Source organism: Aulonocara stuartgranti (assembly GCF_965226115.1).
Source record: "Aulonocara stuartgranti genome assembly, chromosome: 15".
NCBI lineage: Eukaryota > Metazoa > Chordata > Actinopteri > Cichliformes > Cichlidae > Aulonocara > Aulonocara stuartgranti.
The window spans coordinates 11,453,294-11,476,923 of NC_138951.1; the positions used below are offsets into that span (position 1 = coordinate 11,453,294).

Genomic DNA, 23,630 nt, shown 5'->3' on the forward strand with positions numbered 1-23,630 from the left:
CCACACCCGCAGTAGATGCGCTCGGTGTGAGGTCTCGCAGCAAGCTATCAAATACGGCGCATTTCTCAGCTTTTAAAAAAAACGCTATGCGTCGCCAGGTGTTTCATGGGATTCGAGGTGTTACCTCCTTTGACAGTATCACAGTATCAGCTTAAAGCACTTGTTGCAGGCTGCTGAGTTTGCATATTTTGCTGTGAAGTACAGCCAGACTTTGACCGCTTCGCCTTGGGCATTTTTAATCTGTAGCTCTGCTCTAAAAGAACGTACGTACCTGGACCCGCCTGCTATCCTCGGAAACGTAAAATGATTGGCTAGAATCTAAAGTGTATGACATCTCAGGAAAAAAAGCACCGAAATAAAGCACCGAAATGTGCGCTGCTTTTCGGTCTGGTTACTACCGTTTATGTCAGAACCGGTACCCATCCCTATTAGAGATACAACTAAATAATAGAAACTGTGATCTTGGTTATACATATGCAAAAAAAAATACCCTGTTGAAGCATGACGGGTAACTCGATCTCTAGTTATCAGGATTTGTGTCTCCATGTGCAGCATATGGATGTTGCCAGTGAACATTAGTAATTGCATCTCCTCCAAAACTTACTTCGCAAAGCTGTTCGGTAGCTTAAAGCATTTTAAAACTTTTCATTCACTCTGGGAGTCGATCTCACACTGTTGCTCCGGGGCTGTACTGAGATCAGCAGCAGCTCTTACTATAACACACGCTCTTCCCCTCTCTGCCTCCATGCTCTGCTTTAACAAATAAATATATTCATACTTTTGGAGAGGCAGCAGGCTGCATCACATACCAAGCCTCCAAAATAACACATGCAAAGAGACATAAAACAACATTTAACTCATATTTTGTATGACCACGTTTATTCTTCAACAGAGGCTGAACCTTCTTGAGCGATTTGTCTTGTGATTTCTTTAAGTAGTCTTCAGGAATAGTTCTCTAGGCTTCTTAAAGGACATTTAAAACTCTTTTTGGATGTTGACTGCTTTTTGTTTTGCTCTTAATGTTCCCAATGTGTTTGGGATCACTGTCATGCTGACAAATGAAACTGTTGCCAATCCAGTGATTTCCACATGGTATTGCATGGTGAATCAAAATCTGATGGTACTTTTTGGTGTTCTTTATTTCATCATATTTTGTGAAGACCCCCACCACCACTGGCTGAAATTCACCCTAAACCATGACAGAGCCTCCACCATGTTATACAGATGGCTGTGGACATACATTCTTGTACCTCTTTCCTTATACTGTTGATGATTTGAACCACAACTTTCATAGATTTATCAATCCATAAGATCTGTTGCCACTGATTTTCAGTCCAGTTCTTGTGTAATTTGGCATTTTGCCACCTTTTCCCCTTCTTAACAGTCACCTGAGATCATTTTTCACGAGCTTTCGGCAAAGTGTAGATAAATCAACCTGCAAAGACCTGAAACAGATCCTGTGTCAGAACCCAAGGACATGATTTTCAGATGCCGTTCATCTGCCTTGCCACTTCTTCCAAAGAAATGTTCGCAAATTCTTTAGAGACACATGCATCATGCCTAGATACACCAGGTTTCCAGCCAATAGCTCTTTGGGAATCACTTTTTTGGTGCAAAAATGATATTTTATGCTTGTCAAAATGTGTTATGTTTAGCATTTTTTGTAAATTCAGCTAAAGAAATGGAACAACTTTGTGGTTTTGCAACAAAATGCTAGTAACATTGTGTCTACAATTAAAAATTGGTTATCTGTTATGTGTAGACGTAACAGTGGTTCATCCCTTGGGCTAGATGGCTCTTTTGCGCTTGAATGGTTCATAACTCAAAGGTTCACAAAGCCAAGGACATTTTAAAAACTGAAGAATGAATGGTTCCCCAGAAGCAAAGTGTAGAGGAGTGAGGTGTGGATCAAGGCCTTTGGACAGTCTTGTACTATTATAAAGTGGAAGAGCTTAGCTTTCATCATACTAGGTTCATGACAAAATCAAAATCAAGTTTTAGCATATTGTGGAAAGTACTTTGCAGTGACTGACCTTTTGAAATCTTCAAAAAATAAATGTAACCCAGATTTTTCACGTCCATGTGTAAGATGCATCTACGCAAAGCAGGGACATGATAAGGCTTAAAGGTTGCTGATTTGATTTTGTGTGTTTACCAATCTCAACAGTTTCCATATATCTCTTTCTTCAAGAATAGTGTTATATACACACTTCAAAATCTCTTAGGGAAAAAACGAACCAGATACCAGAAACCATAGTTGAAACCACTAAAAACGTGATTTTTAGTGGCTAACTCGCATGTGGATAGATTATCAGAGAGATGCACATCTTTGTACAGATGCACTTAACCAGAGGAAATGTAACAGCAACACGGATATTCATGATAACTTGTGGGATCCTTTTATCTAGCAGACGGTCCACTGCACAAGCAGATGTGCCTCGTCTATGCATATGAGGGCTTGCATGTGAGCATGCGTCGATTTCATGAGCGATGGTTTTGTAAAATGCAAACATATTGTAGTTGTTACTGCATTTATGCTTACTGTCTGTCTGTATATGTGAGTGCAAATGGGTGTGTGTGTGGTTATTACGTGCTCCCCAGCTGTTGATATGAATTAATGTAATTGCACATGTATTGTGTGCAAATGTATGTTGTGTATAAATAGGTTTGATCCATGAGCATATACAAGTCAACTGCCAGAATATAAGGGCCAACTGTGAAGCATAATTATACAAATTATCCTTGCAGTTTGTTAGTGTGTTACTGTGTATGTGTGTGTCCATTTCTCTGTGCGTGTGTGCAAACACGCACTCAGTTGTTTGTGCAGTTGTCATTACGTGTGTGTCACTGTGTTCACACTTGTTGTGCATGCACGCGTCTCCTGGTGAAACCTCCAGCTTCAAGTGGTCACCACACAGCTGCTGGTTGCAGGCTCGGAGCCAAGCACACTGCCTTAGAAATGACAGACACCTGCTGCACAACACAACTCTGACACTAACTGCAATGTGAGCTAGACGTATGACAGTACGGTTCGCTGTGAATTAATTGTGAAGAGGGGACACTCCAGAAAGTCATCTTTTATAAAGCATGGTTTTATGTGGCATTCCTATCAGTGAGGATCATCCAGTAATCTGCTCGCGCCTGTAATTAGAAATCACCAGTTACAATACTTTGATCTACGCTGCCTTGATCTTGTGACACTTTCCTTTTTTCTGAACAACATTTTACCATGCTATCCTTCAGCACAGACCACAGGGTGCAGAATGGATAAATAGACAGTAATATGAAACAAATTTGTTTCCAGTGAAGCTGTCCTGTGTGGTTTTATATTAATTCACATTCCTGTTTGCAAATACACTCACTGGCCACTTCACTGGTTACACTTTTTCAACTGCTCCTTAATGCAAATACCTTATCAGCCAATCACATGGCAGCGATTCAAAACATTTACAAATGCAGACAAGTCAACCTGCTGAATTTTTCCCTGCATAAACATCTATAAGGTTTACAGAGAATGATAAAAGGAAGAAAAAGAAAATATGCAGTGAGCAGCAGTTTTGTGGGTGAAAATTCTTTGTTGACACCAGAGGTCCAAAGACACTGTTTCAGGCTGATAGGAGGCCAACAGTAATTCAAATAACCACTTGTTACAGCCAGTGTATACAGAAGGGCACATAATACATATAATCGAAACTGCAGCAGATGGGCTACAACAGCAGAAGACCACACTAGGTGCTGGATTAGTCCACAATTCACCTGCACTAATCAAAATCTGATAACAGAAGACTAGAAAAACGTTGCCTGGTCTGACAGGTGTCAAATTCTGTTGCAACATTCAAATGGGAGGGTTAGAATTTGGTGTAATCAACAGGAAAGCATGAATCCATCCTGCTTTATATCAACGAGTCAGGCTGCTATTGGTGTTATGGTGTGTGGGGGAAATTTTAGTACCTTCGTGCCAACTGAGCATCATTTAAACACCACAGCCTACTTGAGTATTATCCATCTTCTGATGGATGCTTCCAGCAGGATACTGCACCATGTCACAAAGCTCAAATCATCTCAAAGTGGTTTCTTGAACATAACAATTAGTTGACTATACACAAATGGTATCCACAGTCAGATCTCGATCCAAAAGAGCACTTTAGGGATTTGATGGAACAGGAGATTTGCATCATGGATGTGAAGCTTTGCAGCAACTGTGTAATGCTATCATTTCAATATAGAGCAAAATCTCTGAGAAATGTTTCTAGCGCATTGTTGAATCAATGCCATGAAGAATTAAGGCCATTCTGAAGGCAAAAGAAGGTCCAACACGAGCAAGCTGCAACTAATGAAGGGGTGAGTGTATATTAACAGGGGTGATCATGAACATAAATGTATATTGTTTATAAATATGTTTGATCTGTAAACAATGGGAGGAGAGGATGAAGACAAAGTTAATCATTGTTTCATTTTACTCACTGTGTTTCTTGCCAATATTCTCTTTCAAAAGCTATTCAAAGTCTGAAATTTTACAATAGTTTGGATTTCTTTGGTATTATTTGGATTAAATTGGATTATTTGGATTAGAGTGATTCAGACACAGACAGCGAACAAAAAGGAATCTCCATAAAAATGACATCACCATTGTCAAGCAGTTACAGCAGCCAAAAAAAGTCGTGTAAGAGTTGAACAGTCTTTAAACATAGCAAATTATCCATGAGAATGAAAGCTTCTAATACCCCAAAGCGGTTAGGCGGATTTTAATCTAAGGTGCCAATGCTCAAAGACATGCACGTACTTTTGCACCTTTGCATGTTTCAATGCATGTGTGCAAGGTTAGAAGCTGGGGAGAAAGTTGTGGAGTGAATCAAATCGAAATCATCAGCCCTGCAGCAGCTTTAATCAGCCAAATATCTCTGAGCAAAGTCTGCTGAACTGAATAATTCATTTTTCAAGCATTTTTAAGACATTTGATTGACGCACTCCCAATGTCAGCAAACTCCTAAGTACAAAAAAAATCTGTGATAGCAGGCTGTGACTTTAGGCTTATTATTAAGTCACCTTGATTGACTGTCAGACAGCTTCACTGAAGTATAAGAGGAATACAATGAGGTAGTATTTATAAAACAGACTTTCCTTAATCTTACCACAGAGAACATAAAATATTAGGTGTCACTTTTTTGCAAGCACACACTCCCACCTCTCCCACCATTATCTCGTATCATATCACCCTATTTTGACGATAACATCCACATCTGCAATGCATTCCTGTGAGGCCAGGAGGTGACGAGAGCATCCTACGCCAGAATGACTCGGCAGGATTTCTTTTTCCCCCCACACTCCTTCCCACAGACTGACTCACTGCTCTCTGGCTGAGGCCCAGTGTGTCTCAGCTCATCCTCTCTTCCTTTCTCTCATCTCCCTGTTGCCTAATGTGTATGGATACTGATGCTCGAGGGGCTTTCTGCAACACTGCTCTCAATCATCAACTCAAATTCTGATCAGGGCTCAATTAGGGAGGAATGAAAGATCTGTTTAGAGCACTTGAACGGGCCTAAAGATGATAGGAAGTGGGCTGTGGTGGCTCAACAGTGATATTTCTATCATGGAAGAGCCCACACTCTGACCCCAGGTATCAAGCAACTTGGCATACACGGAGAAACAAAATTTCCCAGCATGCCTACTAACCAAACTACATTTTTTGGCCATTAATCACCAAATATAGTTCGCTTTCTTTAGCTTCTCCACATTTTACAGCCTTATCAATAGTAAAAGTGAAGTTACCGTTTTAAAGATAGCAGTCATAAAGACTGATCTGCTGGCGAGAAAGCTGTCGAAAGCGAGTGCCGTCCAAAACCAAAACATCCATTAAAGGAATAGTGCAACATTTTGGGCGACACGTTTGCAGTAATTGCTTTCTTACTGAGAGATACTGCAGCTGGCTAAATCAATAGCACCCTCATGTCTGTGCATTAAATACAGAGCCTGAGCCAAGAGGCATTTAGCTTAGCAGGAAGAAACAGCAAGCCCAGCTCTCTCCAAAGTTAAATAATCTGTCTACTGGCACCTCTATCCCTCTCATTAATTAACGCGCTTTATCGTGTTTCGATAATCACGGAAAGAAAGAAACAATTTGTGGCTTTGTGGTAAACGCTGGAACTTTCCAGACGTGTCACAGATTTGTCATCACCAAGAGATTAAGCAATAACCACTGACTGCAGTGAAGCGCAGAGCCAAAGGAATTTTGTTCATTACGCCAAGTTAAGTCCATCTACAACCACAAGCTGTCATAATATTTGTTTTGAATGTTGTCTTAACTTTACTATGACTTAACATTATTATTATAATTTTTATTACTATAGTGGAGTATTTTTCACCCTGTTAAGAAGCTGCTGTCACAGTTCTGGATGGGTGAGTCAGTGCTTTTCTTGATGGAGTTCACAGCTGCTCTGTCCTCTGGCAAGTTCAATTCAAGCTTTGAACAAAGTGTCAGAGAGGGCAAGAAGGAAAAAAAGATGGGATTGGATTGCAGTGGGTGACCGACATCTTGGCCTTACAAATAATTGAAAGTTTTCTGGCTTTACTAGAACACTCACTCTTAACTTCAGATGACACTTCAAGGTGTGATATCTATTGGGAAACATGACCTCATGGTATTTCTTTCTTTTGACAGCTACAGAAAGTATGATCGGGGTGCACACTTAAAAAAACGCACACACACAAACATAAACAAAGCAAGGATTACAGATATCTGTAGCTTCTTTTTAACGGTGTGACAGAAAAGCTGAGTGTGCATGAGGTCCTACAAAATCTAAGTAATTCCAAAGATCAGTTGTTTTAATAAAAATACCTATGGGAGGTATCAGCATATAATAGTAAGCTGATTTCTAATACTGTTAAAGTTTAAACCCATTAGCTTCTACACACCTATCATTGTATGTTTAGTCCAAAGAAGTCATCCAAAAAGCCTTATCAACTTCACCTTATCTGGTATTTTATATGTAAGACCAAATCAACTGATGCACATTTCTATCCGATTGTTCAGTCAGACGTCACTAGCCGTGTCTGGGTCTAAACTTCGCTGCAGGTCCATATATCAAACTATCACTATGGCATCACTGAGAGTTGAAAAACTGTCTAAAGTCTTTCATCTTTAATAAAATGATCAGCGTTCTGCTCTACCAGGTGTAACAATTGAGTTTAACATCCAGGCATCCATGAAAACGGAATTTATGACATTTAACAGAGTTAGAAGTTAGCAGGGAGTTAGCTCGCTAGCTTCTATCTAAATACAATATAGCATGTCCTGACTGCGGGGTTTTGGAAACAAATTAAAACGTACAGCTCTGTTATCACTTCCAGCATAAATGAAGACGGAAAACTAAACAGCAGTGACGTTTGTAAGGTTACTGAAGTTGGACTAGCTGGTATATAATTATGTGCTACGTGACCGCTAGCGACACAGCTATGTTAGCATAATATAAACAAGCTAACTTTTTTTCCACTCGATAAAAGTTAACGTGAGTGTTGTCGGTGGTCAGGAACAAATGTAATTGCATGGCAGGATGCTGTAAAAGGACCAAACTTCAGCCAGGAGAACAACTGAGATAATCCATCCACAATACGAGGTTAGTCATTCATATACTGCTGCATGGGCTGGGCTGTAGTTACATCCTAAGGTTTTAAAAACTGAGCTGAACTGAATAAATGATTAGTGGTAATAAAAGCTGAGGGAGGTCAACAGTGATCACTGACTGTTTTAGGAGTTTTTTGAGATCAAATAGAAGAAAATACATAACATTAAACATGTTAACAACACAAAAGCCATATTAAACGCAGACTACTTTAGACCCGGAAGTAGGATTCGTCGCGTCATCACTGAACAACCGGATAGGCCTGTAATGTACACAGCTACACTAAGGTTTCTATAGTATTACCACTTGTCTATAGAGAAGCACCAATTTTTATCTACAGTATAAGTTGGATGAGTATAGCCCAGCTAAAGACAGCTGACTCAATTTGTTTCAGTTTTATTTATATAGTGCCAAATCACAATAACAGTGAAGTAACGTCAAGACCCCACAATAGTATGAGAAAACCCCGACATTCAGATAACCCCCAATGAGCAAGGTGACAGTGGGAAGCGAAAATTTACTTTTAACAGGAAGAAACCTCCAGCAGAACCAGGGTCAATCCCTCACTGCAAAATAGTTGGGGGTGAGGATACTGTCTGCTGTGTCAGATGACACAGTGGACTTTAACACCTACAACCAACCATTTTCTTCTGTTCATTTAATTCAGAATCAAGGTGCAGTTGAAGCCTATCCTAGCGGTTGACAGGCGATGTACATCCTGAGCAGGTCAGCAGTCTGCCGCAGGGTTTTACCATCATTAACACCTCAGCTAAGTTGTATGTCTTTAGAAAGTAAAAAAAATCTATTCATACCTGAGAAAAAATGCAAACTCATATTGTGGATACACAGGGCAAATAAAAAGTTAATTCAAACCTCAAGCAAGATTGTGCCTGTGAAGGGCAGAAGAGATAGTCAGTCTGATTTTCCCAATGAGTCTGACTGGAAAGACTTCTTCATGAAGCTCAGTTATCTGAATTTTCTCCAACTTGTTACATGTTGTGTATTGATTTCAACTGAATGGGGCTGAGAACATGAATGAATTAAATGGATGCTCCATTCTCCTGCTCCTACCTTATAACCTTCTTTGGTAATCTCTAGCTTTCTTTTCTTATTCTATTTCCATCTCAAATTCGTTAACTGTTCTAAGCTTCTTCCTAAGATTTTTTCAGTTGCTTCCATTGCATTAGTTTAACGGTCTTCTCTTATTTTCCCATTTCAAACGTGTCAAGTGACTTTGCAGCTTCTTTTTCCCGTCTTGACGTCTCTTAGCAGTAACTCTGCTCTTCTTTGATGCTGTGTCTTGAGGTCATTCGGCTGGGCGGCAATGTTTACTAAATGTCAGAGGCAGTCAAGCGCCTCCACAAGAACACAATCCGCCCTAAAAGCTGCTGCTGGCCACCTGTCCATCACATCATCGCCATCTCAGATCATTTGTTCTGAGGTTTAACCCTTTCACCGCTTTCCACAGTGACAGATCGTGGGCCAGTGATATGATTGGCTCTGATGGGTGTACACTAACTTCCTGGAGGTGAGGTGATTCTGTACTTGTGTCTCAGAACTTAAACTGCATAAAAAAAAAATGCAGTATTCAGACAGTATGACTTAGAATTTTGCCAGTATGTGCACCATTCCCTCTGTCCTTTAGATGCAACCCTGAGAAGATGTCTATCCTGGCACCTTAATTATCATAACACAATACAATTATAGGCAAAAAACAGTGTTGATTCTTCAGAAATTTACATCACAATCTAATGTTAGGAAGTGGTATACTAGCGAGCAATAATATGGTCCACATATCCATATGTGGATTTGGGACCTGAAGAAGACTGAGTTTTGGACCCAGATTACTCGTTGAGGCTCCTGACTACGGTAGCTGTAATGCTCAGACAATCCATTAAGCGGTGCAGCTTCGTCGCTTACCAAAGTCGTACTAAAGCATTTTTGATTTTTGAGCACCGTGTAGCACATAAAATCAGTTCGAGGTCAGTAAGCACAACCAGAATTCAAACATAAGGCGCCCTGGATTATAAGGGGAACTGTGGATTTTTGAGAAAATTTGTATTTTAAGTGCGCCTTATAGTGTGGAAAATACAGTAATAACTTAAAGTCGATTGAAACATGCAAAGTGGCCGAACAAATATGTATAGACTGCTTTTCTTCTTCAGGGTAACAATAGGGTAGATTTGTCCAGTGGAGAAAAGGTTTACATCACCATACCTGATCAACTACTTGAAAAAAAAAATCACTCACATTACTTCTGTTTTTATTCATGACATGTTTGTGTCTCTGCGTGGTGTAAACTGGTATAAACCTTCAGGTGTTTGGGTAGGTTTCACACCTGTGCCCCAGTGATGGGAAAAACCTCAAAGGCAAAGCAAGTGACCCAAATACCAAGTGTTTAGTTGGAGACCAGCAGAGAGAGAAATCGAGAGTATCAGACTCTCTGTCACTTCCAGTGCTCTGTGCACAGTTTTGCAAGCGCACAGACAAATGTGCCAAATGAAATACCATCTGTTTGCACACTGTATGACTGCAAAAACTAACAGCTGAAACAGGCGGCAAACTGACACTAACCCTACTCAGAAAATCACGGTTCATGTTGCACCAGACCAGGTGTGGGGTCTAACTGAGCATGCAGAGAAACAACTGAGAGAAAAACTGGAAAGCAAGTGGACTCAATTAAGTATGCGGTGTTTCTGACCAGCTGCAGCTTTTATGCGCGACCCACTTACCTCTCTCTGTTGAACTTGAGGGAGTGGAGGATGGCTGGTCTCTTCTGTCTCAGGTTCCATAGGTGGACGCTGTCATCTGCCAAAGCGCTCACCAGCGCCCCCTGTCATAACAGAGGCATTGAGTTTCCTTTTTTGAAGGTGACAAAGGAAAAGCATTCACACAAACATGGTAGTGTCATTAACTACATACTACTGAAGCTTCCATGAACACGTCTGCACATTTTGTCTGCGAGCATGACATGTATTAGTCAGACTGCATTCCCTAGAAACTCAGGGAACTGAGTTTAAATCAGGCAGCTTTCTCCCAGGTAACGATGATGATTCATAAGATGTATATAAGTGTATGTCTGTGTGTGTGTGTGGGAGGCACAAAAAAATCATCTCGATCTCCCTAAGGGTTCGTTTGAGCTGCTGAGTCACAGCCACACAGATGCTAACACACACAAGCACACATACCGGAAACACTAAGTATGAAATACTGCACTGGTCGTAAGTGATAAAAGTCTGAAAAGATAGTCAAAAATGTTTGTGTCTGGCCTGTACAGTACTGTGCAAAAGTCTTGAGCTGCTCCTTCATTTCTTTATATTTTGCTTCCAAGGAGCCAGCCTTTCAGTCCAGGCTGGCTGACAACTCTGAAAAAAAAAAAACCCTCATAATTTCTAATTTCTTTAGCTTATTCTTTAAAAAAATAGCTAGGATAGCACAGTTAGTCAGGCATAAATAGTATTTTTTAATCAAAGAACCGTTGACATATCTCAGCATGCTGTGCAATGATTTGAGAAAACTGAACAACAACAAGAAAAGTGCCGTAAAATTTTGAACCATCGTGCAAAATATGATCTCAAACACACTGTCAATGCAGTAAAAATGTACCTTTATAGAAAAGACATCAGAGACCAGACATCAACATTGTTGAAGCACTGTACAATGATTTTAACCGAGCTACTTTTGCACAGTATTGTAGCTTAAAATTATATAAGAGGTTTTCTGGTGCAGAATAATGTTTGGGTAAGTTGTGCTGTGACTGTGTTATTACAAGGAACAAGCCAAAAAAACAGTTAAACTGCCACAAGATGTAAAACAACTTCATGTTATATTGTTTTTTAAATCAATTCGGCACAATAAACTTTCAATGCATCAGTATAGTTCAAACACAAGCAGCCATATTGTTCTAAACTGGAAAAAGCTCAATATTACCTGATAAGATCAATGACGAAACAAAGAAGGTTGGAGAAAATCGTGACATGGCTGTTGATTGCTAAATTTCAAGACTAAACAGCAGTTGTTTGAAATAGCAAAATCAGCCTAGTAGCTGCAATCAGTCATCAAGCGTGTATTAGAAGTAACCACAAGTAAAAATGGGAGTCATTTCTCTGTTTTTGTAACCTACCTCATTGATGAGAAACTGTAGCTGGATGACAGCCGCTCCACTCTCATGCTGACAGTAACACTCCACACCAGGACGCCCGAACCTGAAAGGCTCTCAGTCAAGGAACGTACAGTTCCAGCAAAGAGATCATCAAAGCAATAGCGCATGTTTCTGTTTGTGCAGAGAAAGCTGGTGTGTTCTGTGTCTGCATGAGAGAAGAAAAAAAAATGGCAAAAAAGAACAAGTGCCTCAGCATTTGAAAGCTCGAGGGTCATGACACCTGATTTAAATGTCATGACATGTGTTCCTGGGTAATTGTTAGGAAGGAAAACGAAACATCCACAGTGACGTAAATTTTATGGTCTGGTAACAGAGATTCAGCCCATTCCTCCCCTCCAACAAAACTCTTTACAGTGCAAGACTTCCTCCTTACACACATTTCATTTAAAATATTAGCTCATTATGTACCCTACAGATAAAAATCACAGGGATCAGTTTCACCGAGGAGCATTTAATTTTAACCGTACGCTCTCAGTATGTATGCACTGCAAATGTAACTCAGGAAACAGTAAGCCACTTACAGTAGATGACTGCAGTTCTGTAGAAATAGCAATAAATATACAGAATCAACACAAAACAGAGCTACAGTAAGGAACAGACACAGACAGATTGACAGCGAGAAAATGGAAATGTGGGGTCATGAATTCAAGTATAGAGAATATGAATCAGCAGAGAGGAGGTGGATATTATGTGACCAGCTGAGCAAATAAGAGCAGGAAGAAGAAAAAAAAAGAAGAAGAAGAGAAAGGGCACATTTGGATATACTGTACACTGACAATTCTAACAACAGATGCAGAGAGAGAAAATAGACACAACGATGGAAGTTTTTTCCTTTCTTTAAAATAAATAAATAAATAAAGGGGGAAAAGGAAGGAAAGAGCACAAGTCTAGCAAAGAATAGCAAGTTTCCTTTCTCGAGGAGAGTGAGTGGGTGAGCTTACTGATTATTTTTATTCTTCCCACGAGTATCAGCACTAAGGCAGGGGGTGTCAATTTTCATATGGGGGCACATGAAGACACCGCACTCTGGGGATGACACTATCGCTCATCATTAATATGCGAGGGGAGGGGGTTGTGTGTTTTGGCATGTGGCCAGCTACAGTAAATTTCCTGAAGAGCTCGATATTTCTCTTGAATCTACATAGACACAAGAAGCAGGATGATTCAAAGGCAGAGAGAGAAATGTTGGTTCAACAGTGGTAGCGGCAGCAACAACAAACAAGAAGAAGCTTATCTCACCTGAATGCAAACACCAATAATCAAGTCCCACTCAACACAGTGCGCCATGTGCCATAAGCCCTAAACATAGGTATATCTTATCAAAGTATTTTACAGGTGATCATAACACCTACGAAGCCTTTAACGCAGCTAGCATTCACCCAGCTATGTTAGGCTTTTCGTTTCCTCCACATTTATTCTTCTTTTGGCCTCAATACACAGGAAGGTATATATAAATACACGCACTACAGTATATATTTATCTGAACTCTATTCGTATTTTTGGTCATTTAGTCCTTTGTATTTAGTCATCTGTAGCTATGTTGACAACAAGGTGTTGTCTGATAGCATGGACAAGGCTATGCCTAAACCAGCTCGAGTCAGTATGTTTTATATTGATCTTATTATTATGTGTAAATCACAAGGTTCGCTCATAGCAAAGAATCCACAGAGAACTGTTGCATCATTAACCATGGAGCTCTCATTAGGCAGCAGCAGGTAGCCAGTTTTAGCTTTTAGCAACTCAATAACCGGATATTTTCATCAAGAGCTGGTTGAATCTGTATGGGACTGTGAAGAATTTCCACTCATTTGAATCCCTGTTTTACCCTGAACAGGATTATGTCTAAGGTAATGAAAGCCCTAGGACCCCTTGACAGTTTTTCTAAATATTCTAATTTAATTCAGCGTTTATTTTGGTTGCTCATGTTGAATGGTTTTGCACACTGTCCTACTATGGACCCAGTGACACCTCTTTTTCAGTAATGTTTTTGTTGTAAAGCACTTTGTGATATTTATCTTGGACGGTGCTACAGAAAGAAAAAATATTGGGGCAAAGTCTCAACAAATACCTGACAGGGAATTTACCTGGTAAAACAGGTTGTTATAGAACAGAGTTTTAATTGCTGAAAGGGGGTTTTGTTTGGTTTTTATTTCAAATCCAGTTGTAACCTCAATATCTGTACTGAATAATTTTACTTTTACATCTAGAATTTCTTTTATACCTGGTGTTGTTACTCAACATAATCTGTAATTTAAAAATTGCATTCTTCTTCTTGAGTTTGCCAAATTGGTTTCATATGAAAAAATGACATACCAGCAGCTAGCTCTCTGTTTCTTAAGGAGTAGCAAAGTGACTGAAGACTACACACACGTAAGCTAACCTATTTATTTAGAAATACAATGTGATACAATGTTTACAATGTGGTTTATCATTTGCAGTGTTGGGAGCAACACATTCCATTTAATCACATTACATTTCTCAGTGATGTAGCAGCATACCATGCCACAGTGATTACATTACATTTACAATTATGCTATCACTTGCGTTACAAAGGTTCAAACAAACAATCTTTTTCTTCTTTTTGTGCAATTGTGCTGCAATCGGCTGATTTTACAAAATAGTGGGGCAATCTACCGCTTTTCAGAAGTGGACACATGTGCACTGGGTTTATTTTTATTGCACAAAAAGACAAGACCACATGGCACAAACTGCCCCCAAGCCAGAAATAACTACATTGCACTGCTAGCACAACATTAGCTCTTTGTAAGCATCTGCACAAAAAGCCATAAGCTAGCCAAGAACCCAAAATGATGTTAAAGCTGGGTGCCAACCCCAGCCCAGGACCTAGAGCCTGAACTTCAACAGGTAGTAAAGGCAGTGATGAGCAGTCAGGCTTGTAGCACTGTAGCGTCCATTTTGACATTTACATGTTTTTACAGTAAAATGCTGTGAAATGGCACGTTGCATAAAACTTTTGTGGTTTTATGGAGAAATGTGGTGCATGTCTACCACTGTGATGGCATTTGTGTGTGGTTACAAAAATGTTCATGAGAAATTTTTAAAAACCACAGACAGGACATAAAGAAGAAGTTTAGTGACTGCAAAACTCCTCAGACAGTATTGAGTTTGGGGCTACAAATGAAGAAATAAAAAAGAGAATAATGAATATAACAGAGGGCCAGAGAGCTCATCAGCATGCACCAAACCTTTTACACCCAGTGGATGAGAGTCTCAGTGCTCTCTCCACTTGACCTGTGGTGTGCCTTCTTTCCTCTAGCATACCGCTACTAGCTAACCTGTCACAGGGTAATGTAAGCCAAATGTGCAAGTAAGGGGGGAGAGAATGATTATAAATATATGAATGTTGTGTTCATATTACATAAGTGTTTTTTTCATTACACATCACCCAACTTTTTTTGGAACTGAGGCAGTACTTTGCACGGCTAATGTAGCTAATGTCACCATTAGTTTTGATCGTGTGTACAGAGTTTAGTCCAACTTGTTTTAAAGGGAAAATAATTTAGAAATTGTGCCTCAACTTTGAGAATTTCGATACGAATACGATTGCGTTGTATGGCATAGCAACTGCAGTCTCTCTACTTCTAGGTCTGATTCTGATCTAGAACATTCAAAAATACAATAAATAGTACAGTCTACAATAAACAGCACAGTTGAAATAAAAGGGGCTTATACTATGAAGTAGTGCAGGAATTTATATATCTACAACAGTGATAAAAACCAAGAAAAGTAAAAAGGAAGTTAGTTAAAAGTAGTAAAAGTAAGACTGAAGACTGACATTGTGGAAGACAGAAGTGCAAATTGCATTAATAAATATTAGATCAGAGCAGACTAGGCTTAGAAAAGGCTTGACAGGACAAGGGCAAAGACAGAATATTTCAGACAGAGAAAAAAAGATGTGCCGTTCAGTTTTTTTTATATTTAAGCATGTAAAACAATTCTAGCAGACCTCTAAAATAAAAAAAGAAAATGATATTATTGGCCTGTAAATGATAACAAGGATTTTTTGTTTCAACAAAACTCAAAGTAAACGGCAATACAATTGTTCTTAACCATCAGGTCACAAAGTGGAGCTAAATCAGCCTGCATGACATCACCTTGTGAAATCACTCTGGGTTTTTTTCAGAGGGGGGGGTTTAAAGAACCATTTTTGGATAATTAGTGCGAAAGTGGCCCTTGTACACATTTTGTCTTTCATCTCTTTGCAGAAAGCTGCCAAGCAAACAAGCAGAAGGGCCGGCTTGCTGTTAGTTAAGATGGTTTGGACCCAGAGACAGTGCAGACCATCTAAGTCAAAGTGGCTTAATTGAAAACTCTGTCTGAATGTTGCCTGGCAACCAAATCTTCCTCTCTGTAAAAGAGAGGAAAGGATTTAAGGTTGTGCTTTTTAAACTGCTCTTATTGCTTTCTCTCTGAAGGAAGGCAGCCATCCCACATGTACGATATCATGAAGCGAACACACAAACACGCACACACACACACAGCCTGGGGATGTGATCAGGAAAACATCCTGCCGCAAAATATGTTGAAAACACTGGCTTTTTAAAAATTGTTTCAGTGAGTGTCGCTCACTTTTGGTCATACCCTCAACAAGAGGGTATGACCAAAAGAAACTGGTCATAGACTGAATTTCCTCATGTGTAGTTCAGTTTGAGTTTACCTCTGCTCTGTGTTTCTCAATTGGCATGCACCAATTCCCTCGGCATCCAATCAAGAGTAACCAAAACTGTCAAAAGTGCCCTGTTTCCTCTTTTTATGTGTTATATTGTTGTTGTGTCTCTTCAGGCAAATAGAGGAACTGCAGGACAAAAATCAACATTTTCTTTTTACCATTTGCTGACATTTCAAAGAACTAATGATTAATTAAGGAACAACAAGAGTCAATAAATCACTAAACAGGCCAACAAGCAATTCATTAAACAAAAGCAGCTATATAAAAATGTTTTGTACGGGTTATTATTGAATGCCCTTTCTGCTGATCTCAATATCTGATTAAATCTTTATCCAGTAAAAGAAAGCTTCTACTTGTGTTTTTGTAAACCTCTGGGCCGAGTAAATGTTTTCTTATGCTTTGTCAAAATGACTTTCCTATAAAAATACAAATTCCCTCTGGCAGTGTGTTTGTGCTGCAATTTCATGGCAGGGTGGGAAAAAAACAACAACACAGCTTTCAATTCCTGTGAATTGTTTTCACATCACTGACTTTTAACGTGTTATAACAACACTGACCGAATATTTTAGCAGATGAAGAATGAGGAAGACAAATTAGAGACAAAGACAAAGTTTCTATAATGACCATGCTTTTCTGTATCGCTTGATGTACAACCACGATTCCAAAAAAGTGCAAACACTGTAAAAAGAAAATAAAAGCAATAGAACATAGAAAACGCATCAAGTGCTTGAGCTGATGTGAAGATGGCACAGGTTCACCAATTGGGGGAAAGAACTGCATCTACAAACTGTGAAACGATTTCTGAACAATGTTCCTCAACATAAAATTGCGAAGACTTTGAATATGACTGTGCCTTCCACAAATGCAGGTTAACATTTATCATCCAAAGAAGAAACCATATGTGAATATGATTTAGAAATAGTGGCATCTTCTGCTGGCTGAAGTTCATTAACATGGACTAGCCCAGGACTGTTGAGCAGCTAGAGTCCTGTATCAGACAGCGAGGGAGCAACGTTACCGTCCCAAAAGTCCAGCAGCTGATCTCCACAATCCCTGCCCATTTATGGACTGTTGTTAAAAGAAAAGCTACACAGTGGTAAATACAGCCTGTGTTGCCGTCGTCAAGTTTAAAATGAGCTAATATTTTTCATTAAATAGTAAAATGTCACCGTTTAAACATTTAATTTGCTTTCTATGTTCTATTGTAAATAAACTTGGTTGTATGAGATTTACAAATGGTCGCATTCTGCGTTTATTTACATTTTGCACAATGTTCAAACTTTTTATAAACTGGGTTAGTACACAGAATAAAGCGAATGTATTTTACCTCTAATATTTTCTCAGAGGAAAGCATTTTAGTTACTCACAGTCCAGTACTGGTTGCATTACTGAAAACAGAATAAGAATATTACATAATCACAATGATATTCACCACTTTGCAAATAAAAAGTCCGGGACAAGTCAGTTGTATTTTTTTCATTAAACAAACATGCTTCAAGCTGTCTCAGCTCGATGCACATGGGACAGGCTCAGTAGGAGCCGTGTCGCAGTTGTCGACAAGAGCGGTCCTCATTCATTTTTACTCGAGCGAGCTCTATCTCAGTTTACGTCCCGCCCACTGCACCGACTCTAAAAGTGGACCTCAGGCAGCGATAGCAGCGAGACAAGTCAGGAAGACAGAGAGCAAAAGCAGAAAGTGGGTCAGCGTCCCGTCTTGTCAAGCCTAATGAAAGTTTGCTGAGCTATTCTCGAAGTCAAAGATGACTGACAATTCGCTTTTTTATTGCTCTTCTTATATTTATCTTTGTCAAAGCCACAGGCAATTTTTCTGACAAATAAAGGTGAGTCAGTGGGAATTTGGTAAAGGAAAAACGGTCATAAGGAGGACTGGCTGTGGGAAACAGACTATGGTATGGAGCTCAGCTTATCTTGATAAGTGGAACTGAACAGGGATGAGCCTGTGTGTCATACAAGACAGTAATCTTTGTTAGCCTTTCTGCTCACATCAAACATGAACTCACTGTGCATGGTATGTTTTTGAGAGGAATAGCAAGCCACATCAAGGGGGTGCAGCTTCTGACGAGAACAGAATAAAGAGGGTGGACAAAGAGAGAGCGAGAGACTATAACATGAATCGGAGTGATGCAAAATAATGAAAAGGCATGATAAAGAAATGAATTTGCAAAACGTGAAACATTAAGAAAAGTGACCATATCAGAGGAGTATACAGTGAAAGCGAAAGATGGGGGGGAAAAAAAGGTGATTAATGGAGGATACAGAGGAAAAGGAATGAGGGAGAGGCAGTGAAAGAAAGCACCAGAAAGAGCAAGCCTGGGAGCACAGAGTTGCTGTGACGTTGGGCCTGAAGTGACGTCAAAGCTAGCCACTCGTACATCACCCTGCCAAAGAAGAGGCGGGGCCACGGGGCACAGCACTGCTCTGCACTGGACCCAGTGACAGGGATGAGGTGATGGAAGTTGGGAGGCAGAAAATGCAAGGAACAGAGTGAAGGCGAAGCGAAAACAGTGGGGGAAAAAAAATGAAAGACAAACAGAAATAAAAGAATAAGAAGGATAGATGCAGGGGAAATAATACCATAGCAACAGCAAACCAAAGAAACAAACTGAAACAGACAAAAATGTTGCAGAGAAACCCGCCCCGCGGACAAAGGACTCGGCTGCCTCTCCTCACATCATCGGCTCTCATTTAAAGGCAAAATCCTACTGATCGTACATAACGTCGCAGCAGACCTTCACCTCAGTCTGCTAGGTCCCGTGTCACTTATCTCTTGCCCTTCCTCTGGCTGCCCACTGTTGTTAACATCCAATTTAAAAGCTGCTAAAGGAAGCTGTATCTCCTTTTTCTCCATCATGAACAAGCCCTGCGCTGCTATTACCAGACACCTTTGTTAAGTCAACCCATATTGCTTCATGCTGATTTGGCACATCTACAGATATCCTCATGCATTTTTGATAAAGATTATGATTGCATTTAATGGGCACTAAATGCATTTCAATGTATGACTTAATCAATTAATTCTTTTGGTATATTCTAGAGTCCACAGTATATCTCTCAGGGTTAACACATTTTCATGTGCCTTTATAGCACTGTAACACATTCTGTGTGTTCACAAGGACCCTGCTTTATAGTGTTGACATGGTTTTATTAATTTAGGTTTAAAAAAAAAAAAACATGCAATGGGTAGAGAGAGCAGGGCTGGATTTTATTTATTTGTGAATAAGATACACGGCAATCAGGCACAGGACACACCAGTGACAGAGAAAGTGCAAAGATGCTCCAGAAATCACTCTTTTTCCCGACTTTCAGTGTCACGCATGCAAAACAGACAGTTTTGATAGTTAGATAGTTATACCGAAACACAAAAAGCACAAATGCAAAAATCGTATGCAAGCAGCATGCATGTAAAAAATAAATAAATATGCAGAGTTGAGAAAACTGGTGATTTATTTGTTTAACACGCTCCTTGTATAAATAATCCCCCCTGACACATTTGATTTATTATGTAGTCAAACAATTAAACTGTGTTGAGCCACAGTATTTTCCGCTGCCTCAGCTCCCACACACACACGTGCATATATATAACACCCCCTATGTCTATAGATGACATTCCTGTCAATGGCTATTTGCTGAAGAGCACAGCAACATGGCAGTAATCGCCCTCCAGGTTAAAAAAAGAGGCCCGTTTTAGGAATTTAAAGATAGGTAGCTTATTAGGAGCAGTAAGCTGCAGAATGAGTGGTGCACTGGCAGGTCCATTGTGTTTAGAAAAATCATAATTTACCAAGAGTTGCAAAACAATGGGCAAAGAAGAATTACCAGCATTCCAGAAAAGATCACTCTTGACTTGTTCTTTTTTTTAGGACTTGTGTATTGTGTGTTGCACTGAATTAATCTGGCCACCATGCTACTATGCTCATGTGAGCCTTTGGTCTCCTTGAGTGACTTATGAATGCAATGCAATGATGCAGAGGCAAAAATGTTTGTGGCCAATTGTACCAGAATCTCTGTTCCGTTAAGAAATATTAGTCTGGGTCTGAGCCAGTAGGCGATGCAGCCACAGTTATGATTCACAGTAAAAATGCTGTAGGGATAATAGGGATTGTTGGGCTCTGGAGTATGGCCAGTATTAGGGTGTTAATAACCAAGAGTCTCATCTATACCAAGACAAGTCAGCGGTTAGCTACTGTGCATCCACTCAAGAGAAGCAAGAGAAAGAGAGTGAAGAAGAAGAGAAGGAATGAAATTAATCCACTGGCTGTAGAGATTGAAGGTGGGAAAGCGTAAGGGAGGGTGGGAGCGGAGAATCGGCAAGGCCAGAAAGGAAGCAGAGAGCGAAGGGGGTAAACTATGAGAGAATAAACGTTGAGTCAGCGGAACAGGTTGTGGCCGATTGCTGCTGCAAGAACATGCAAAGCAAAAGGGAGAAAACGAGAGATGTGAATGAAGGAGGAAGAGGTGAGATCGAAAGAGACAGGAGAGGAGAAGGGAAATAAAAGAGTGCGACAGAAGAAAGAGGTAAGTGGATGAACAGGAATAGAAATACAGGGATATTTAGTTGTATGACAAGATCAGCTTTTCCTATTCCCTGAGCATTTTGGAAAGAAAGGAAAGATTTTTTAGGTATGCTACTGCAACCGCCAAAAAATTCAAATTCAAATTCAAATTTTTATTTGTCACGTACACAGTCATACACAGTACGATATGTAGTGAAATGCTTGGACAACTGCTCGTGACCTAAAGAAAACAAAAAAGGAAAAGGCTATGAATAAGATAGGAAATAAATATGAAAAATTAAAAAGGGTAAATTTAACTAGGAAGGAATAAAATATAAATTAAGGTTAAAAATGAAATAACTGTACAACACAAATTAGAATGAAGGGTAAATTTAACTGGGAAGAATAAGATAAAGATAAATATATAAATTAAAGTTGAAAATAAAATAACTGTACAACAAAATACACAATATAGAACTATATAAGAATGTATGAAGAAATCTAAATATAAATAAATACATACACAATAACAGCAGCTGTACAAGTATTAACCGGAAATGAAGAATATAGTGACCAGTGTTGTGCAAAACCAAAGTCCAGAAAGTCCAGTGTGTGTGTAAGAACCATATGTGTGGGTCAGTACTGTGTGGTGGTGTGATTGAGAGACCGTATCGCCTGCGGGAAGAAGCTCCTCCTCAGTCTCTCTGTGTTGGTCTTCAGGGAGCGGAATCGCTTTCCTGACCTCAACAGAGAGAACAGTCTGTTGTTGGGATGGCTGAGGTCCTTCACGATCTTCCTGGCCTTGGTCCAGCACCGCCTGCTGTAGATTGAGTGCAGGTCAGGGAGCTCGGAGCGGATGGTGCGCTCAGCTGACCGCACAACCCTCTGTAGAGCTCGTCTGTCCTGCATGGTGCTGTTCCCGAACCAGGTTAAGATGTTTCCCGCCAGGATGCTCTCTATGGTGCACGAGTAAAAGTTCCTGAGCACCTTGGAGGGCAGTTGGAAGTCTCTCAAGCGTCTGAGGTGGTAGAGACGCTGTCGGGCCTTTTTCACCACGGTGTTGATGTGACAGGACCATGACAGGTCCTGCGTGATGTGAACTCCGAGGTATTTGAAGTCTAAAAGTCTCATTTAGATGACTCTGACAGCCTGCAGCTTAATAACAGAAGTCATGAGTTCTGCTGTTGTGATTGCAATGCAAAGCCAGTTAAAGGATTACGCTCCAACAGGCAATGGAGCTCAACACAACAGGGAGTGTGTGTGGATATTGGCACTGATTCCTTCTGATTTGGAGCCCCTTAGTGCTAAATTGATTACATTTAACTAGATCTGGTTTTTAATTTGATTCATTTACATTTTTGGTGTTTTCAGTTATGCCACACAAAGTGGGATAACGCAGTTTTACCATGCATGAACTGTCAGAACCAGATGTTTCTGAATATTCGCTTTAAGGACAAATATGCCAGAAACTGAAGGGCTGAGGACTCGTCCACCTGCAATGTCTGTGCTGCCTATATAACGGTGGGGTTTAAAATGTAATAGTAATGCCAGCGAGTAACATCAGAATAGAAAGAGTCATATTTTCAGTGTATTTAATAGCAATCAGACAATCCCACATAGTAGATTATCCTAATTTTCCATATGATCGGATTTCACAGGAAATCCAATCGCATCATAAAGTAAATAACACCATTGTATAACCCTTCCAGCGCAACATGAACCGTGTGATTAGTTGTAACAACATCAAAATGCATTTTTAAGGTCACAGACGTTTGTAATCAGAAAACAGGATGGCGGACTGACATCCCGAAAGAACCATCAAAGTCGTCAAGCAAGCACCTTCACAGCTAATGTCATGTGACCACGTGGGGAGCTTGATCATTCGTGATTATAGCCCAAAGGATGGTCCCATCTTTCGGCCAGATTGCGCACTGCTAGCAACAAGCAGTGGACAAGAAAAATTAAGTTTAGTGTACAATTTAAATCAGATGGAGATCACCAAGAATTCACAGGCCTCCTATGAGATCCCTCCCTGAGCCTGGTTCTGCCGGAGGTTTCTTCCTGTTAAAAGGGAGTTTTTCCTTCCCACTGTCGCCAAATTGCTTGCTCATAGGGGTCATACGATTGTTGTTTTTTTCCTCTGTATCTATTATTGTACGATCTACTGTGCAATATAAAGCGCCTTGGGGCGACTGCTGTTGTGATTTGGCGCTATATAAATAAAACTGAATTGAATTGAATATGAGATGTATTATTTACTATATGACATTCTGGAACTTACGATAACCACACTGTAATGCCTCGATTTCCAAGAAAAGGACATTTTGCATATTCCACATCATTTAGCTCTAAATGAACCATTTACAAATATTCAGTGGGTACACAAGGCTAGTATTTCATGCAAATACATGTTCACTCAAAAAGGTGCTGAGACTGAAAAGATTTGTATCTTTAAAATAAAAATTGTAATAATTAAAAATGTATTATTTTTGTTTAGACCTAAAGAAATGCAGCCAGATTGCTGTGCAGAATAAAGAGGTTCCTGCAAAAAGAACCTTTTAGATTCTTGTTCAGTTCTGGTTCACGTTCTGTAAAATATTTAAGAGAGATCATTGGCTTTGGCAGAGGATTGTGCTCTTCAGATG

General features: G+C 39.8%; 1 protein-coding gene across 5 annotated transcripts in view; it reads right to left on the reverse strand.

The window, feature by feature from the left end:
• The window catches only part of stxbp5a (syntaxin binding protein 5a (tomosyn)), a 102,758-nt gene that overhangs the window by 55,781 nt on the left and 23,347 nt on the right, over positions 1–23,630 (reverse strand). For all 5 annotated transcript variants that reach the window (XM_082506757.1, XM_082506754.1, XM_082506758.1 and 2 more), the window contains exons 4-5: positions 11,743–11,824; positions 10,352–10,452 (exon numbers count right to left, since the gene is read on the reverse strand). In XM_082506757.1, the coding sequence (XP_082362883.1) occupies positions 10,352–10,452; positions 11,743–11,824 (183 nt within the window). The remainder of the gene's footprint in view (positions 1–10,351; positions 10,453–11,742; positions 11,825–23,630) is intronic.